Below are 20,278 nucleotides of genomic sequence, written 5' to 3' on the forward strand. Positions count from 1 at the left end.
TGTGAGATGCTGCAAGTGATCTTGGCCCTGACTCACTCCTGTCTGCTGCCAGAAGCATTTCCCTGATAGACAGAGAACACAGGTATTCAGAAGAGGAGCTGTGAAATAAATGATGTTTTCATACATAGCAGCACGTTAAAACAGCACTTTAAAAGTTTTATGACTGCTCTATGCCATCTTCAACCAGCTGTATTTTTTTTTAATACTCAAGTGAAAAATGTAAATAGATAATCCAAAGTGGGGGCAGTTGGAGAACCAGGCTGGGCCTTGCAGTACTTGGAAAGTGCTCAACTTGTGCCTTGCAAGGAAACTTGCACAGCCTATTGGACTTGGGCTACACAGGCAACATGGAAATGATCAGGGCCTGATGCACTGCATCGTTTAGAAGATGTTCTCAGTTGGAACCAGTGTCATTGCAGCTGTTTCTCTTCACTGAGCAAAACTCCTAGATTACTTTTCATAGAAGGAGTTGTATATAGAAGAGAAAGGCTTTGTTCTGCTGAACACAATGTGCCCTACAGTAAAACACACTGACAGTCTTCTCAAACTGTTTTCTAGAATGCTTTGTGCTAAAAGTAACTACAGTAATGTTCCAAGAAACCAGAATTTTAGAAGAAACTAATTTTAATAAGCAGCAGTCGTGTGTGTGTGAGGCCAGTTCCTTCAACAACACCAAATCACCCCTGTGATCAAACCTTCCTTGTCAGCTGAGGCGTTGACTCTTGCCTCCCACTGCCTGCACGTGACAAACCTCCACCTCAGCCCCCAGCTGCTTCAGCTCGCTCAGCCACAGCGTCTGCTTGTGGGACAGGCGGTCGTTGGGACCTTTAACCTCCACCAGCTACAAAGAAAGGTGGGTGGTTAGTAGTGTGCCTGTGGGGGAACTGAAAGATCATTAGCTCCCACAGACTAACACAAGTATTCTTTCATGGCTGTTATTTGAAACAAAAATCATACTGATTTAGCACAATGGAAAGCCCGGTGGGTGCTAAATTAACAACTTACACCCCAAAGTTTACCTATAAGAATGACACTTTATGTAGTAAATATCCACCAACACACAGAGGCACTGGTGAATGAAAATGCCATGATTCTCAAAAAAATCCATCATTACCAACCTCACCTGTTCCAGCTGATAATTGGCAGCAACTTAGCTAGGTGTTCTAAAGAACTAATTGCTGCTATTGAGCTGTGTTTAAGAAACATGTAACAAGTTGTTCCATCAGCTGAGGAATGTCCAATTGCCTTCTAGTACCTGTTCCACTACCATGAAGGACACAAACCATGAGTGTCTACTCCATATAAAGTATGTTCTTGGTCACATCCACAGAGAGCTACTCTGTGATGGCAAGAGGCAGATTACACAAAGTAATGGCTATTTTTGAAACATCTCCACATATTTTTTTTAGCAAGAGACAGACACAGTCATTACAGTCTTATATTCAAGTTTTTTGTTAATTGGTGACATTAGCAACCCTTGCTACAACAGTCAGAATGTGTGTGAGTGGTTGGTAACGTTGATTTACAGTAATTTTAAGTGAAGACCTATGCTACAGCAATAGCTAGCCACCTCCTGCTGTTTCTCATTATGCCCATTAAAGCTACAGCAAAATGTGATGCAATAGCAGATGAAATGCCAGAGCTGCTGGGCAGATGGGCAGCAGGTTTAACTCCACCACGACAGGAAAATGCAGTTTGTATGGGCTGACAACTGGAAGGCTTTACACCCAAGGGTAGGCTCAGCTGAGCTCCATTTCCATGATCTCCCAACGTACCTTGAATTGGTGGGTGTGTGTGCTCCACACCACCAGGTCAGGAAGACCCCCTCGGCAGTGGCGCAGATCTTTGGAAAGTCGCCTGAAAACACCACTCAGAAACATCCCTCCCAGGCAAGAGACAAGGCTCTGCAAGAGAAGCTTTGGTAGTCAGCTTTTTTTTTTTTTTCTTTTTTAAAATAATTTTCCTGTGCAGCCATTTCCCACCTCTCACAAGAATACTGGATGGCCCACCTCAGCGTCTTTTTTCAGTCACATGTAACAAGAAATTGAGACATGTTACCTACAGCAATTTCCCTGCTGCTACCAACAACTACTGTTGCAGCAAACATATAAAAAAGTAACAGTAACTGGGATTAGGGAGACTTGTACTGATGTCCCCACTCAGGTCCTCCCTCCCACCATCAGTCTTGGCTCAGCGCCCCAGCACAACCTGTGAGCACCCTCTGGCCAGATGTGATGTGCCACACAGCTCCTCCCTCTGCCCATTCTTGCCCACAGCTCCTTACCTGAGCTTGCTGGAGGGAATTAAACCTCCCCCAGCTAACAAGAGCTGCTGCTTTTCCCTCCTGAGCTGTCCAGGTGTCAGCCATCAGCTTGGCCAGTGTCTCTGAGGAAGCTGTGTGCAGCTGCTGGAGTCTGGCCTCAATGACATCCCTCCTGTTCTCATAGAAGCTGTCCGTGTATAAATCCAGGGGAGAGGTCTGTAGCAAAAGGTAAATACAGCTCTGAGGAGCTGCCAGCAATTCCAGCAGCGACTCCAGGAATGACAATGCCCTACTTTGTATTTTCTTAACTACGCACCAAACACGGTGTCAATGTAACACAACCACTCCACCACATAAATTTTTATTAAGGAGGAAACTTTGTATATATTGGAACAGCCATCTGCTCTCCTACTCCCCCAAGCAGTACCACTCCAGTCAGGATTTGGACAAGCCCGCACAGCTACCCTGAGCAGGTCAAGATGGGAAGAACAAAGCAGTGACAAAACTGGGACTGTCACTCAAGCTACCTGAAAGCAGAGCCTGCACCACAGCACTGAGCATGTTGGTGTATAAAGTCACTGCAGCAATTAGCCCATTCTGCCCATGGCTGAAAAAAGGCTATCAAGCTGAGCCCTGTTCTAGCTTTTCAAAAATCAAATGCAGAGCACTTAGAAAATGGCAAACTTCAGCCCTACACAAAGTGCAGCCACAGCTAATCCCACCAAAAATACATCCTAGAAATGACTGAGACTCGGGTGTGAGCTTTCAGCCTTGCTCATGCCTGAGGCTCAGGATAGCTTTGCTTTGCATTAGTAAGTAAAACCTGGTTTAAAAAAAAAAAAATGTTGCAAATGAATTGTATGTTTTGGGCTTGCTCATATAAATATACACTCTTTTTGGTTTGGGTGTTGTTTTTTTTTGTTTTCTTTTTAAAGAAGGCTTAGTCTGCACGTAAGATTATAAAAAGGGAAATGCATTAGCAAGGCAAGATCTACAGTGACTGGCAGCGTGCACTGAAAGAATAACTGCTTTTAACACGTGACATTAATACAATTACAGCACCTTACAAGAATAGCAGATACTATATATATATATATATATATATATATATATATAAAATAGTTATTTTTATGTATTCCATTTACCAATATTTGTATGACCTTTGGAGCTACAACAGTCCCATTCCTGTCCTGTCTATAAGCCTTAACTTCCCAATTCAAAATTTGAAAGCAAGAAGCACAATTATATCTCACTTCTTTCAGCAAACAGTTTTCAACCCTAAATTTACTTGGGTGGATAAATACAAGAATCTAGTAGTAAAAAACATTTCAAATATAGCCATTACTTTGTGTAATCTGCCTCTTGTAATCACAGAGTAGCTCTCTGTGGATGTGACCAGGAACATACTTATAAACAAGTGCTCGTGGCTTATGAAATTATTTCAAGACATGACTGTACACAGACTCGCAATCTATGTCACCATAAAATAAAACAAACAGGTTAAACATCAGATTAGTGGGACAGAGAGTGATTCGTATTCATGGGTTTGAGTTTAGTCCTATCAGCCTAATAAAATAATTCTGTTGTTTGCTTCCCTAGATTTTTACAGCCTTTGCTTAAGGGACTATGTACGATGGCCTTGACGGAACATAGCTCCCTCTCTGCCAGTTAAATAATTGTAGTGCTCACTAATGACCACCAGTGGTCTTTGACTCATCCACAACAAGGATTTGTACTTCATACTGATGAAAAAAAATAAAGGGGGGGAGGGAAGAAGAAATGTTTACCTAAGCTAGATACCTCATACTGATACAAACCTTTAATTTCCTACAGTACAAATAAATCCAGTTAAGGATGAGCACAGCACTGCCTGGTCTACCTCTTGGCCAGGGCTGCAATTAGAAGCAATGGATTAAAGGGGAAGAAAGAAGACAATTGGTCTTTTTTTAGTTCTACATTTGAGGTGGCTTTTCAGGGTCTTCTTAGTATATGTCACTTAGGTGATCAAGTTTTCTAATGGCAATTATTAAAACTTTCCAGCTGTAATTAGTAGAATGTAAAGCATTTAGCAACAAGCCACAAGTTCACCTGGGATCATTAATTCATTAACCTTAGGGTATAGCAAGGGGTTAGTGGTGGTGGGGGGTGTAGTGTTGTTTCCTTGGTTTTTTTGACAAAAAAGGAAGGATGATCCCAAAAGCATAAGCATGTTGGGGTGGAGCAGGTGTGGGGTGTTAACAAACCTGAATTTAAAACTGTGACTTCCTTTTAAAGGCTACTGAAAAAAAATTTTTTAAAAAACCTTTTTTTTTTATAGAATGCATCACCTTCAAATGAGATGAACCCCACTATGGGATAGCAGGATTCTTCCACTGACTATAGGGAAAACTTTGGTGAGTTCAGACACGGGACATGCACATTTAGCCAGATGAATTCCCCCCCCATCTGACAGTCAATCCAGATTTAGCTCCTGCTGTTTGCTTTATTTTATTGCTTGTTATGTTGGGCTTGTTACTAAAGGGTTCCTTGGCAACCAGTTGCTGCCTGTCTGGAAAGTCCCTCCGAATAAAATGTTAATCTAATCCCAAATAAATTTTTAACATGGTTACAGAGTCTACAGCAATATGTAAAGAAACTGACTAAAGAAAGCCTTTCCAACCTACCTGATAGGAGTTTCTGAACACGTCAGGTATGTCATCCATGAAAATGATATCCCACATGAGAATACCATAGAGCGTAATAAATGTTGAACCTTCCCCATGAATACCTGAAGGGCAAAAGTAAATAAAATGGAAACATTAATTTCTACTAAATCATCTGATCCAGAACAGACACATGCTAGGTTCTGGTTTATAAACAGTTAAAGTCAGTATATACTAACATTACAACAGCAACTTGTAAATGCAGTTTATTACTTCCACAATTTGGTAATGCTTTCTGGTTAGTGGCCTTCATTTACAGCATGGGGTTAACTCACTGTGCCCTGCCACCAATCAGGTTTAATACACATTTTTAAACTTTTACATTAATAAAGGAATAAATTAACAACAATATGTTTGTATCTATAAATTGTTTATATTATACATATGTGCACAGATGTACACATGTATGAATACAGCTATACCTATATGTATTTATGTATGCATATATACCTTTATGCATATATGTGCTGCAAAAAGCAATCACCAGACCAATGCCCAGCCAGTATGCTAAAAATGTGATGTATTAATAACAAAACGTTTGTGTATATAAAAACATTTACATATACACACATACATGTCTGTGTATACATATACACACATGTATGTATACATATATGTGTATGTACACGTACATATATATATAATATAAACCACTGTATATATATAAACTTTTTTTATTAATAGATTACATTTTCCTTTTATTTTTTTTCCCCTCCCAATCCTTATCACTTACTAAATGTATGTATATATGGGTATATCTGCATGTATGTTTATATAGGTAAAAGTGTATGTATGAATATATGCATATAGCTCTCTACACACACACACACCCTCCTCCATGCATGTGTATATATTATATATATTAAAAAAACCCTGTGGTGGGTTGGTGCTGGATGGCAGCTAAGCCCACCCACCCAGTCACTTGCTGACCCCTGCTGCCCCAGTGGGCCAGGGGAGACAACTGATGGGCAAAAGTGAAGACGAAAAAAAGTAATCAAAAAAACCCAAAACAAACCACCAAACCCATAATGCCCCAATGCCTTGAGATAAAGGCAATTTAATTAGTGGAGAGGGTGGGGAACGGAAGAGAAGGAAGGGAGAGCAGAGGCAAAAGCAGCCACTCACCACCAGACCAATGTTCAGTGATGACTCCAAGTAACAGCTACTGTCGTGTATGTGTATGTGTTCATACATAGGGACATACACACATATGTATGAACATAAATATATAAAAACATATATCTGTGTGCATATATATATGAACATAAGGAAACACTATTTCAATGTAAGGGCACTGGCACAGGATGTTCAGGGAGGCTGTGGAGTCTCCATCATTGGAGATGCTCAAAAGGTGGACATGGTCCTGGGCAACTGGCTCTAGGTGGCCCTGCTTGAGCATGGGGCTTGGACAGGGAGACCTGCACAGTTCCCTACCAACTGCAACCATTCTGATGTGTGTTCTGTTATTAGTATAATATACTATATATAATATGTAATGTTACATATAATTCATATGGATGACAGAATATATGCTGTAAGTTATTACATTACACACAATATATAGTATAGTGTGTATGTATTATACATGTATGATTATATACCTTTTACCCCATACCAATAAAATAGCTGTTCACTGATAAGAAAGGCAAAGACAAAGAGATAAAGAAGTATTGCTGGGTTTTTTCCAAACACATTTCAATACCACCTTAGGTGTGTGACAGCAGCAAATAATGAAAGGCCAGGAAGCTGGCCTGGTGGAAAATACATATTAAGGGCATTCTTGGTAAGGAAATGGCATATTAGAGCTGTTTGGAAAGGAAACAGAATCACATTAAAAACTGGTCTAATTAGATCAGATAAAACTGGTCTATTAACTAAACTACTTAGTAAATTGGTTCTTTACTCCCAGTTATTTTACTGTACAAAAAAAAAGTTACTATTACCCTGATCAAAACCATTCTGCCTGTAATGAGTCAACGCCAGCTCCTCAACTGAGCACATGACTGTGGATACACTGAAGTCTTCACCTCCTTCTTCATTACCAGTATCATCCATTAGAAATACAGATTTTCCCATTCCCATCTGAGGACACATCTTGCCTTTGATTGTAACCTGAATATAGTAAAATAACTAGTTACTTTCCAGCATCACATTTTAAAAGCTTTACCCTAGGTACTTGAATCTATCCTAAAACACACATTCCTGCTTTTCAGTTTTCTTAAAATCAGAACTAGACTTGTTTCCAAAAAATCAATGAAATAAAATTTAACCTGCCATTCCCTTGAAACCATTCTGATCAGCTTTTATAACCTGGCAAATTTTTCAGAAAAAAAATTACTAGCAAAAATCCTAGGCAGATAGGAATGTAGTCCTTCTAACATACAGACCAGGAAGAATGAATACAGATGATGGAGGAGGCTGTTTCTGGACTGAGAAAAGGAAGGGCTGTAGGGAGATACCCAGTGAGGAGGCTGAGGAAAAAAATAAGGCTATGCTCTGGCTTTGCCCATATACAATTATTTTTGCAACAATAATGAAAAGAATGAGTTAAAAAAAGCGCAAGTGCTTCATGTTGCATATTTGCATAGCATGTATTTAAAGTGCATAACTCCCAAAGGTTACAAAAAAACCCTTGCACTTCTTGAGGCATTAATCTAGTGCTGACAAGAAGCTAAGGTTATTATTGCTTTTCCATACACACTGAATGCTTGGCCTGAAGACATCAGGGGCAATGCAGATTTGCCCCTGGAAGGTTCTGAGAGTGTTGCTTGTAAATTAGTGGAGCTGATAGCTGATCAGATTTGTAACACTTATTCAGTAAAGCAACACAAATGACCTCACTGTACAGCTGACTAACTTCAGCTGACCATTTTGAATAAGTAGAAATATTTGTTCAGTAGAGCTTTTTGTTTTAGAAACACATTTGTATTTGTTTCCCTGCAGCACAAATAAGTCAGAGGCTTCCTACCAACAGTCTCCCAGATCCACTTTTCTTGTCAGAAGAAAGAAGACCTCATGAGTGGTTATTTCTGAGAAACCACCAGCAACTTTACTTACATGTGTCACCTCCTCCACAGCGATGTCTGGCAGATGATGAAGCAGGGACCTGAGCTGCCTGCAGCTGGGCGAGTCCCTGATGCGCAGGGCGCGCTGGTAGAGGGCGAGGCGGTGCCCGGTGCGCACCCGTGGGTCTGCCAGCCCCCTCAGGATGCTCTCAACGGCCTAACAACGAGCAGAGGACAAGCAGCAAGTCAGCCAGACCTGGGCATGTCTGTCTGCTCTGACTAAGGCCAAAAGACCAAGTGATTTAAGGAGCACAAAAATGTGAATGTAAAAAACCAGCATTTAAGACTGGACCACCTTTCTTACTTATGTGCTGAAGTTCTAACTAGTAAATACTATTTTGCACTGCTAGGCTTCTGGATTCAAACTGGCACTAGTACTAGTAAAGAGAAATTACTCTGGTAATTGTGAGCTGGTGATGGCTCAGAAGGAATTCAAAGGCACAACCTGTACTGCAGCTTGCAGTTGTCTCTGGTTCCTTTATATTCTGCTGCAGAAATCTGCCAGAAAGTTCTACAGAGATTTACAATAATTCTTGCCATCCCCATATGGTTGTTTTTCTCTCATTTGGCTACATGCCAGCTTATGAATCACTTAGGGAACTCAAAAGATTTCTTTACATGTACACAGTGTTTCTAAAAGCCTGAACTGCATCATTCAGACTTGAGACTAGCAAGTTTACCCACCCTACAGGGGTGGGTGTGTGTACTACTGGAAGGGAAGAGGGCAAAGTTTCAGCCCTCTTAGCCAAGATTACCAAGACAAGATTACCTCAAAACCCCTTCTCCCCTCCCTGGCCTTCCTAAAAGAATTAAACAGACCGGGATGAACAACAGCTGTAACACATGCTATCTAAAACCATTAAGGTTATTCTTTACCAGTATAATAGTGGTCATTTATGGTTTATCATGCAGGACCATGGAAATTGTTTACATTTGCTGTTAAAGACTGATAACCCTGCCAGAGCTGTGTACAAGTACAAGATTAGAAATGGGGTTGTCTACTGCCTGACCTCTTACAGTAGGAACCCCACACCAAAACTGGTCTAGATACAGAATACAACCTTTTCCCCACTGGCAACAGTTAACCAAGGACTTAATTCACTTAACCTTTTTTTTTTTTGCAAACATTAAAAAACTCCTTCCAATCATGTTTGTTTTTATCATTCCAGATATGACCTCTTCAAGACTCAGGTTCAGAAGCAGAAGTATTTACTGCAAGAAATTTCTCTGCTTCTCACATATTAGGCAAAGCTAAAAGGCAGAGCAGTAAGGAAGCTGCTGCCTGGTGTGTCCATACATCCTTCAGGCCAAACGTTGTTCTTCTATGCAATAGAAAAAGGAGGCCAAACAAGGATGGGGGTACACTCAATACACAGTTTCTTAGGTGAGACTAGTTGCCAGGCAACCTTGGGATTCCTATCAATATCTGCATTTTTAGAAGAGCCTACCCTGCTGTTTTTAATGTACTCCACTCATATGAAGTATTTCCTTTAAAAGTTTTCAGACAATGACTACAGTGTTTCCAATTTACAGCACAGTTATGAAGATACCTTCTTAGTGTTTTTCAAGTGCTGATGTAAATTCAGGGCCAGGCGATCCCACCACCGCCCTCTGCTGTCGGTACAATACACATCCTGAGACAGAAGAGTCTGCAGCTCCTGCACCGCCTCCTACAGCAACAGGATTTTATCTTCATCAATTGAGGTAGAAAGCCAAGTTGAAGTTTCATTATATAATTTGCTTGCCACTTTGCCTTCTAATTACTGGGTACTATAAAACTTACTCACTTCACAATTCAAACCCCATTTTTACTCATATTCAGGTGCATGGGTACATGTTAAAAACTCCAGAATAGAGAAATTTCATTTAAACTTAAAGATCAGCTGCCAAAAATATAGTGATTTTGTCCTTTCTGTATTTGTTATTGTATATGGAAAAGACCTGAGTATTACTTGTTGCCTTTTTGCAGAGGCAAAGTATTTTTCAGAATAATGTGGTTTGCTACAACATCTGAATCAGTGGCCTCTGCAGATGTTAGCTACTAAGGTGAAGAGGCAGGGATTTCATAGAAGAATTTTCTTCCAATATTTTCTTATTTACAAGCAATAACCAACTCTAGTGAAACACAGATATCTTGAAATAATGAAACAATGTATCAGCAAGAGTCTTATAGTATATTACAGATGGAAAATCTCCAAAGCACAAGCAGAAATCAGAACTATTTAAAACTTTCTAAAGATGACAGAAAAAAGGCTCTTTTTACTTAAAAGTAACCTGTTAAAAGAACTGCATTACATCCTGGCAAACATTATCATTATTTTCCAACCACTTCAGGAATGCAAACTGATGTAGAACCCTACATTATACACATATTCCTACTCGTTTCATCACTTTACCTCATACATGTGAAGTCTCTGAAGAATTTCAACACCTTGAGAAAGGATTCTCGTGTACACCCAGCCAACTGTGAAGCGTCGCAGGAACTCAGGCAAAGCTCTGTGACAGCTGGAAGTAACAGCAGCTCAGATCAATTTAATGAAGGCAATTTAAATTCTGAAAATCTCTTCCTAAGAATACTTGTACCTGAAGCATTTACAAAAAAAATAAATGCCTTATATATCATAACTGAACCGATCCCAGCTGCAAAATCAAGAAGGTAAGGAAATAGTTTAGCTGAGGCAGCCGGTGCAAGATGCACTTGCACAGCATATTTTGGTTTCAATAGCAATGGAATTATTAGTGAATAAGTTCTGTATCCGATGCAAAATCATAATGTATTATATCAAGTTTTGTTACTGCCAAATTGTTCTCATAAGTAAGAAGGTTAACTTTACAAACACAGCTGAACAAAAGAAAAAAGGATAGAACAGGCATGTCCTGCCACAAAAGAAGACTAAAATATTTTGGGTAGGCTTCCATGCTTCAAGAAAAGTCTTTTGAATGCCTTGTGGGAATCAAAAAAGGTGTTCCCACTATTTTCACTGTGAAATGGAATGGACCTCCAAGTGACCCGCTATGAAAATTATTTTAAATCAGATGCCATGAAAATTAATATAATCACAGAATCTTAGGGGTTGGAAGGGACCTCAAAAATCATCTAGTCCAGCCCCCCCTGCCAGAGCAGGATCACCCAGAGCACATCACACAGGAATGTGTCCAGGCAGGTTTGGAATGTCTCCAGAGGAGACTCCACAACCCCCCTGGGCAGCCTGTTCCAGTGCTCTGTCACTCTCACTGTAAAGAAGTTTTCTCTGATGTTAATGCTTGACATAAGACTTTAACTTTTGGTCTATAATTAAGTAAGAAAATATATTAACTAAAGGAAAAACAATACACATTATTTCAGTTCTGAGATCTTTAGTAACATTTCCTGAATGACACCCACCTGGAATTCTGAAGAGATGAATAACCCAGTATGTTTTCCCATAACGTTTGCAACATTCTTTTGTTCACAGTGAATTTAAAATTCTGCTTATTTCTATTTGTTTAAAAACCATGAAAACAAACTATGACAAGGGAAAAAAAAAGACTTTTGTTCTCCTCCACTGGCACATAGAACAGAAATGCCTACTAATTCTTTCCCAAGGTTTTATAAAAAAGGCCTTTTCATAGAATCACTTAAAAGCTAAACAAAAAAACAGGAAGTTCAAAGCTTTAAAGAACATTAAAGCTTCTAAATATATCAGGCTTAAATAATATCACTAGTCTATAAAGCCTCCCTCAAAAGGAAAAGTACAAAAAGTAAGATAATATACTTTAATAGTTTGATATGAACACTAAGCTAGTTTCCAGTTTACTACCTCAAAGAGGGGTGATTTTTCAGTTCATTCCAGGTTTCTTTAGCACAGATATACAGATGATTAGCTTCTTCCCAGTTCCCATTTACCATTGCAGTGGCTATATCATTTGACAGATAAGCAGCAGTTGCATACCTAAGGGGAAAAAACATAATAACTCAATTAGGCTCAAAAAGCATTTAGTCAAAAGGAATCAATTCCTCCATACAACACCTTTCATAAATTCCCTTCCAGTCTTCAAAGACATTGAACCATGCAACCAACTTTATTCTTAATCTTGTAGAATCAGCAGAGTTTATGCTAACAAGGTACATTATATTTAAAACTACTCATAAACTAGAGGATGTATTTTTTGTTTTGTTCAGAGTCCATTCTAATTATCATCACAGCAAATGAAGAAACAACTTTCATCAGCAGATGATCATGAAGCAAAGAAATACGCTATTTTGGTTCAAAATGCCAGCCACTGTGCATTACAAGTCCTGCCTGGATACAAAATGCATTTAAAAGCACTGCAAAAGTGCACTTCTACCTATTCACATCTGGAGTTCCACATGATTAATTCTTACTTGCCTACACAAGTACTGCAGTAAAGCTTTTCTAGAAATAAATAGATTTCCAAACTGTCAAAGCACCCCCTACCTGATGAGATCTTCTCTGTCCTGGAAGACCTGTGTTTTCCTATTTACAGTGTAACTGGGGAATACCATACGCCCCATGTTTACCATAAGGACTGTGGAGAGCTGGCCTTGACCAGCACTACCTGCTTCTTCATCCTCCATTGCCTCAGGCAGGGAAAATAGCAGCAGGATTCGAGAGAAGACAGCTCGAGGGCCTTTACAGACCCTGACAGATTTTCCAGCCAGGTCTTTCACCCTGGAAGGACAAATAAAACTATTGTAAATAACGGGTTTTACCATCACTTACAAAATTCAAAAATACTGAATGGAATATGAGGACAATTTGCATAAACTTGACTTTTATTGAAATAAGCAGCCACTCCTCTTGCTATGTCAGGCAGCACCAACAAGCAACAAGAGGTAGTTTGCTGTTAGGGAATGTTTACAGACCAGAGGTTGAGATGCCTTGTTGTAGGGTATCTCCACCTAGCCTCTTCATACAAGATAAGAATTCTTTTACTTGTCCACAGGACAGAACAGATTTACAATAGGATTTTTTCTGATCTCATGTATTTCAGCTGCCAACTACAGCAAGGAGCATTACATTCCCCAAGTTGATGTGGCCAAGCAAGTAACTATCAGCCTCTTTTCTTGGAGAAGGGAGCAAACCAGCACCAAGGGCTTGTACGTTACTTGAATGTAACTAATTTTTTCAGGTTCCTTTCCATTTCCTGAACACATTTATCCTAGCCTTCCCTGGCACAGTTTAAGTCAGTATTTTGGAAACTTTTTTTTCTGTCAGAGATACTTATGCAATTATGCATCATTATATAGTTCAAATATCTATTATTGGAGAAAAAATGAAAACTGAAGAGATACAAAGCATTTTCAATTGATGTTTTCTATATCTGGATTAGAATGAGGAAACAACTGCCAACTGCTTACATTAAAACATCCTTACTTTTCACAAAGTCCCAACATCCTCTAATAAAAGACAATCACCGCTGCGGCTGTGATCACTTCACCTCTTATCCTGCAGACCAAATGAAGTGCAGTACTGCTGGAGACAATTACACCAGTGTGACACCAGTGAGAAACACTATCTGTGACAGAATGGGAACCACTAGAGCTCCTGTTGTATTTTGAAAGCAATGAAGACCAAATAAAACTACTTTAAAGAAGCTAACCATACTGTGAAAACCTCCCAGCTGTGAAGCTCTGCAAGCCCAGCACTAAGCTCATATTAGACCTCTCTTTTGACACAAGGAAAGCAGACCTTAGCAATTAACATAATAATAATCCTTCATGGAGGGATGATTTTCAAGTTCTTCTTCTAATACAGGGCTCCTTTTAATACAAGGAATTTTGTGGAGAAGCACAGTTTTTTGGGGGGAATATCTGTCCAATAAACATAGGTATGCAAAACTTGACAAAGCTTTATGTTTCATTTGAAAAAGAATACCACAGGATAGTCAAATGATGTTACTGCAGCAAATGCAGGACATAATGATACCTGTCAGCTTTCTACCCAACCTGCATTTTGTACAGAAGGATTCCACAGTTACTGAGTTCAGACCCCAGTTCTCCAGTCCACTCGACAAGCTAAATGCTAGACAAGCAACCTGTGTTTATAGCTATTATAATTCAAATAGTAACTTTTTGATATTAGTTACTAAGAGGCAAATGTCTAAAACAGCTTAGGAACTCCAGAACTGACCTGTACCCTGGCACCAGCACCTTGGCTACTTAGTTCATATTCCTAGACATTTTGTGGATATTCCAGGGCTATCCAGCCCTAAACACCAAGAATGGTAATGCTGTAATCACTCCTTTTAGGGCAGACTGGCATCTTGAAACTGAATCTGGATCCTAGAAGAGCTGAAAGTCAAGGGCATCTGATATACAAATCTGTGATGGCCACAGGGAAAAAATTCATGGGAAAGAAAGAAAGAACACTTTGTCTAGCAAACCATCTTTGCCTTAAAAATATTGCCAAAAAGAAGGCTCTATGCTAAAGTACAAAGTCAATCACACAAAAAAATAAATATTATTGGCCCCCTCTAATTCTAAGAAAAGAGCTCACTCAGCAAATAGACATCAGATAGGTGCTCTAATAGGCAATGACTTTCCCTGTGTCTTCCTGCATGTCTTTCTGCACTCATTTTGCCTTAAACAATGCAGGAATACTTCTCAGTGTAACTGAGTAACTTTGGAGATGGATAACCATGCCCAGAGCTGCAAAGCATAACAGAGCTTAAAAAAAACAAAAGTCTAATATCTACCCTTCTGTTTGACCCAGTGTGAATCAAAATGCAATGCTGCCCTTTTTTATTCATAAATTTACTAAATGCATTCCCTCTTCAGTCTGAGTCCTTTGAAGGATACCTTACATTCAACTGCAAAATATAACTATAAATAGGGTTACCTTTTTAAAATCACTGTCCCAATGCCAGCCTGACTCCTGCTGAAGACTGAACGTTGTTTTGCTAGCCTCAGAAAATCATCCACCAGTTGCTGTTTCTGACCATTTGGGTTTGGCAAATGAAAGATCTTTGCCAGTGTTTTTAGCTCAGGGGCTGAAAGCAAGTCCAATCCTTCACACAGGTCTTTCAATTCAGATTCTGAAAGTAAAATGACCCATGTATATTTATTATGTGCTATACATAAACACTCAAGCAACAGCTCCAAGTATAGTACATTTGCATAACCTAATACTAATCTAATGATTTAGGCTCTTCAGAAATGTATAATCAATGCTGGCTGGTTCAGCTTGAAATTCTCTCTCTTCACTGGTCCAGTTGGAAGGAATGGAATAATCAGAAAAAAAAAATCCCTTTGCAACCTCAAAACAAAAACAAATATAAAGCAATTCTGCTGTGCTATGAAAAAAAATGCTATTAGGAAAAACTTGCAATGCAAAAAAAAGTGCTGTCAGGGGGCAGCAAGAGCAGAACTGCTTGACAAGGAGGAATAAACCAGGAGTGAACAGTGACCACAGCACTAGCAGAGTCCTCACCAACCCTGGTGTAGTCACACCATAATTTAAGAGTGGGCAGAGCAGAAGTCCTGGCAACAGATTGCACCAGCAGCCCCAGAAAAGGCATGATGATGTCTCAGGTCCAAGGTTGATCTAAGAGATGAGCTGGACGTAAGACTAGACACAAGAGTACAAAGTATGTTTCAGATCCACCCACAGAACAGGGCCACAGGCAGGACTGGAAACAAACACATGCTGCATGGGTTGGAGGTCTAGCCAGCCAGGGATGGACAGGGCCAGGGAGAGGGTGCCTGCCAGACAGCTCAGGGCAGTACTGAAGGGTGGTAAACAGTTCCTGGACCAATGTGCAGATGCTGCCCAGGTCAGGGCCTGAGATGAGGCTGGTGAGGGCAAGTAAGGCCTATTGTTGCACCTGTAACCCTGACATTTATTTAACTATCCCTAGTACCTAATCTGCACTAACTGCTTTTATTATTAATGTAACACAACACAACTCATCTATCTGAAAACTTGGCTCTGCTCCTCTGATTCTCTTCTCAAAGTACAAACAAGCATGCAGAGGATTAAACTCTAACATGACACAACTGCAGATTTTATTTGTAGTATTTTTAATATGTATTAATGATGGCCATACCTGTTTGCAGAAATCTGGCTTCAGCCAGTTCTTCAATTATTGGTGACAAATCCGTACTTATCTCTCCATACTCTATTTTGTTCACCTTTAACCAGTTCAGCTTACGTTGAAAAAGTCTCACATACAACTTCTGCCCACCAACTGCAAATTTTATTTCAAGCACAGAAGGATAAAAAGAAAATTAAATTCTAAAACACAGTGCTATGCATCTATCTTTCCTTGAAAAATTACTTTGATTCAGATATCCTCTAAAATGCATTTTAAATATGCCCATGTTTTATGAGCAGACTTAGTAAAATGCCAGAACTTACCTTTACAAGTAATTATTGCTCATTAAAAACTTAAAGTAGAAAATTATTACAATGTATTTTGTTGGTAACGAACACTGCTAAAATGTATTTTGGACATGCTTACCCTTTAAGAAATAATTTGTTTTCTATGAAATGACAGCTTCATTTTTTAAACTCTGCATATTGAAATCTTAAGTTGGTCTTTTTTGCTTTCTTGAACATTCAATTACCAAATACTTGATGTTGAGGAACAAAAGAAGCTGTAGTCTGACAGACTGATTTCACAATCATAGAACACCCCTGTAGCAGTCTTCAGATTCTTATTTTTCCAAAGATAAGCAAAATTTTACTAATATATCTACTGAAAACAAGGGGAAAAAGACCTAACCATTTGACTTTTATCAGAGAGGGGCTCTATTGCAGCATCTCTAAAAGTACTTTAAAAATACTAACAGTGCTGAAATTCAACAAAATAGCTTATGTAATCTTAGCTGAAAATAGTCTTGCCATTTTTACTACATTCAGCACCCTTTTGAATACTTAATTCATCCCTCATTAACACAGAAACGTCCTTTCTCCACAGAACAGAAACTGATCAAACTCGGGTTGCAATCCAGTAGAGAAGCCTGTGAGAACTGCTTTCTCTCTAAAGGATTTGAATGACAAAGAAAAGAATAAAAAGGTATTGTACAATTATTTAATTGCTTCTTAACTATCCTGTTCTGCAGTACCTCCTTTTGAAGGTTTGGGGTATGTTTTTTCTTTTGTAGTTCTTTAGAAAGAATTTCGAAGATCTTAAGTCAAAAAAGACATTTTTGAGATTGTTCCACCACAGTTTAAGTACCTCCTAGGGAAACAGATATGCACTGACTCAATTTTTTCAAGGAATCAAGACTGTGAACTACTTATCGGGGCTCTTCTTCCTAAAAAATCTCAAGCCAACACTTCTCCATTTTTGTCACTCAGTATCCTATATTAAAAACCTTATGATTTCATATACACTAACCTAATCTTATTCTATTATTCTCCACATCTATACAAGTTATTAGAAAAGCACTTACTGAAAATCTCTGATGGGCCTTGGAGAACTTCCACATAACTGCTAATTACAAGTTATGATCTTGATACTCTCTTTTGTATTGTCCTGTGGTGTCAATCCACAATATCATTTGGAACTTTATATATACAAACATTACGGAACTAAGTGCTCTGAACAGCATTGTGATGCTTTTAAGTTTGCAGCTCAAAGTGCTGGTAATGCTTCTCTTAATTACAGTTTAAGACAAATTATAAATACACATGAAAAACTGGAGTGTTACTTTTAACTTGCATCACTTCTGCCATGCTTTGACTGTAAAATTTGTCTAGGATTCAGACATGTCTGCTTTGAATCTTGCCTAAATACGGAGGGCCTAATCTCCAACATAACTCCATTTTGTAGAATTCCCATATGTAATAATAATCAAAAATGTAGTGTTAACTGATACTCCTTTCCTGTGCTGAGCTTCCATCTTTGGAAACGTGTTCAAATGCAGCAGCAAGCTGACTTAAGATTCTAAAAACAGTATTAAAACAGTAAAAAAAAAAAAGTATTCCAAAACCCCCAGAAATAAATACTGTCAGGATCTCCTTATTTCTTACAAGTCTCCACTATTTATCATTACCTTCCACTAAAACAACATCAGGGAAGTTTACATACTGAGAGACATGTCTCCTGAGAAAAAGGAGCTTCTTGCCTTATGGAATTTATCAAGCTAAATTGACCGTTAGTATAGCACTCTTCACATAAAACTGTGTAACAGTTCTCTCTACAAGTAATAATAGGAAAATACATTAAAAGAAGATACCTGATAATTTGCAGAACTCTGCTATAATTTTCAAATCTTGCTCATCAAAGAGTCTGATATCATCTTCATTCTCCAAGACTGCTCGCAGCACCACTAAAAAATTCCGGAGGTAATACGGGTGACCAGGAGAGCTGGGCACAGAGATAACCTCATTTATTTTGTCTAAAATGTCCCCAATGGAATTTTGAAACTCCACCTTTCCCACAGTTTCTGACAAAGTACGATTAATCTCATCTTTAAAGTCTCCATGAACTTCCACAGGAAGTACCTGTTCGTTGCTCTTGCTTAAGCAATTTCGTGTACCACCATTCACTTCTGTCTTGGAAGAAGGAACAACCCGGGTGTGAGGCTGAGTCTTGACTTCCAAACTGTGGGTCAGCCCGGCTTGATGTGTTTCAAATTTGTCAGGACCCAGTATCACATCTTCAGCACTACTTTCTGTTTTGGTGTTCCTTGTAATGATTGGTGATCTTTTGCCATTAGTCTTATCAGCTGGTAATGATACCTGAACAATACTCATAAGGTCTTCTCCCTTGCATTTGTTTATTTCTTCTTGAAATTCAGATTCCTTCTTCATAAAATGTTCTGGGCTCTCTCTCTGAGCAAGCTGATTTTCTTTCTGAGAACTATGCCCAGCATAAAACTCTTCATCATCATCCTGTGCTTCAGCACTTCTGCACATACTGTGAACAGCTGGAGGTGAAGACTCAATCTCTTTATACGTGACCTGTTTTCCTCCCTGGGTACGTCGTCTTCTGGACAGTTTGGATGACAAGCTTCCCAAGGAGACTATTTTAACTGTTTGAGCCTGTGGTTCACTGTTAACACTACAGACTGAACTATTACTGCTGAAGTAAGGACTAAGTTGTTGCACTGTACTCCCTTCTGTTTTCAGCAAACTGCTTTTGGAAGGACCTGTTTCTAGATTTAAGAGTTTTTTTGAAAAATATGAGCTGGATTTACTGTTCATGTTTGCAGCTGAAGGACTCTCATTCCTAGAAGAGTTGAGTGTTGAATCAGTGATGCCAACTTCACCATGGTTGGTCTGACATGTTTCATCCATGTGCTCATTTATCCTGCATCTTGGCACCATCTGCCCACACATGGGACAGGTAATTTCAGCGGGGGGGGCATTGTTAAAAAAGGAAATAATAGAGGAGGATGCTGAAGGTATAGATGGTGTTCGTCTACCTTCCACTTTTTGTCTTTTATTTTTACTGAGTGACAAACTTATTCGGGATCTTTTAATTTCTGAAGACCTAGTTTCTGCCATTATAAAACCTGAAGCATTTACATGGCATTGGCAACTTCATTCAGGCCTTATTTCCTTAATCTGTAACACTTTAAAGAACTAAAAAATACTTTCCTTGGCTTTGCATTTTCCATCTGTAATCCTCTGACATGCCTTCAAGGAAAAAAAAAAAGAGGAGAGAGATTGAATTAAAGCTCTTCTAAGGTACGAAATGCAACCGAGATGAACAGGGGAAGATACAACAAGGCCCTCCAAGCGGTGAGGCCGCTCAGTGCTGACCCGCGCGGGGGGACCCGCGCCGAGCGCCCGCACACGCTCCTGCGAACTGCTCCCATGCCGCGCTCAGCGGCTGATGTGCACGAAAGCGTGAGGTACGGCTCGATGTACGGACGCAGCCGAGCCCTCTCACGCCTGTCACGGCTGCCCACAGGTGCGCGGTTTTCCGGCACCAACCCCCCACCCCACCCCCCCCCCGCCGAGGCCGCGGTGCCTGCCAGCACAGCGGGCCGCAACGCCAGGTCCCGCCGGGCCGCGCAGGGGCAGCCCCGCGCTTCGGAAGCGCCGCGGGTGCCGCTCCCGCCCCCCCCGCCCCGCGGGTGCCGCTCCCGGGGCGCTCCCCGCACGCACCGGCCCCGCCGAGCCCGCCCCGCCGCCCTCCCGGGGCGCGCGCCGCTGCCGCACGGCCCGGCGGCGCAGGGCGGGCAGCCGCGCGCCGAGCGCAGAGCCCCGCGCCAGGAGCGCCGAGCGCGAGCCCTGCCCCGGGCTGCGAGACGGGTCCCCAGGTCACCGCAGAAGTGCAGGGCACATTTT

The 20,278-nt window shown here is 40.2% G+C and overlaps 1 protein-coding gene across 1 annotated transcript; it reads right to left on the reverse strand.

The window, feature by feature from the left end:
- Positions 1-606: 606 nt before the first annotated feature.
- On the reverse strand, positions 607-20,153 carry FAN1 (FANCD2 and FANCI associated nuclease 1). The gene is made up of 14 exons (XM_051628730.1): positions 20,096-20,153; positions 18,217-19,621; positions 16,080-16,220; positions 14,873-15,068; positions 12,470-12,703; positions 11,831-11,962; positions 10,427-10,535; positions 9,581-9,700; positions 8,023-8,187; positions 6,909-7,077; positions 4,927-5,030; positions 2,285-2,479; positions 1,776-1,904; positions 607-841 (listed from the first exon to the last, which is right to left on the reverse strand). The coding sequence occupies exons 2-14, from the start codon at positions 19,487-19,489 to the stop codon at positions 704-706; spliced, it is 3,105 nt and encodes a 1,034-aa protein (XP_051484690.1). The 5' UTR covers positions 19,490-19,621; positions 20,096-20,153; the 3' UTR covers positions 607-703.
- Between the last annotated feature and the right edge of the window lie 125 nt (positions 20,154-20,278).

The sequence above is a fragment of the Apus apus genome, chromosome 10, assembly GCF_020740795.1.
Source record: "Apus apus isolate bApuApu2 chromosome 10, bApuApu2.pri.cur, whole genome shotgun sequence".
In the NCBI taxonomy this organism is placed as follows: Eukaryota; Metazoa; Chordata; class Aves; order Apodiformes; family Apodidae; genus Apus; species Apus apus.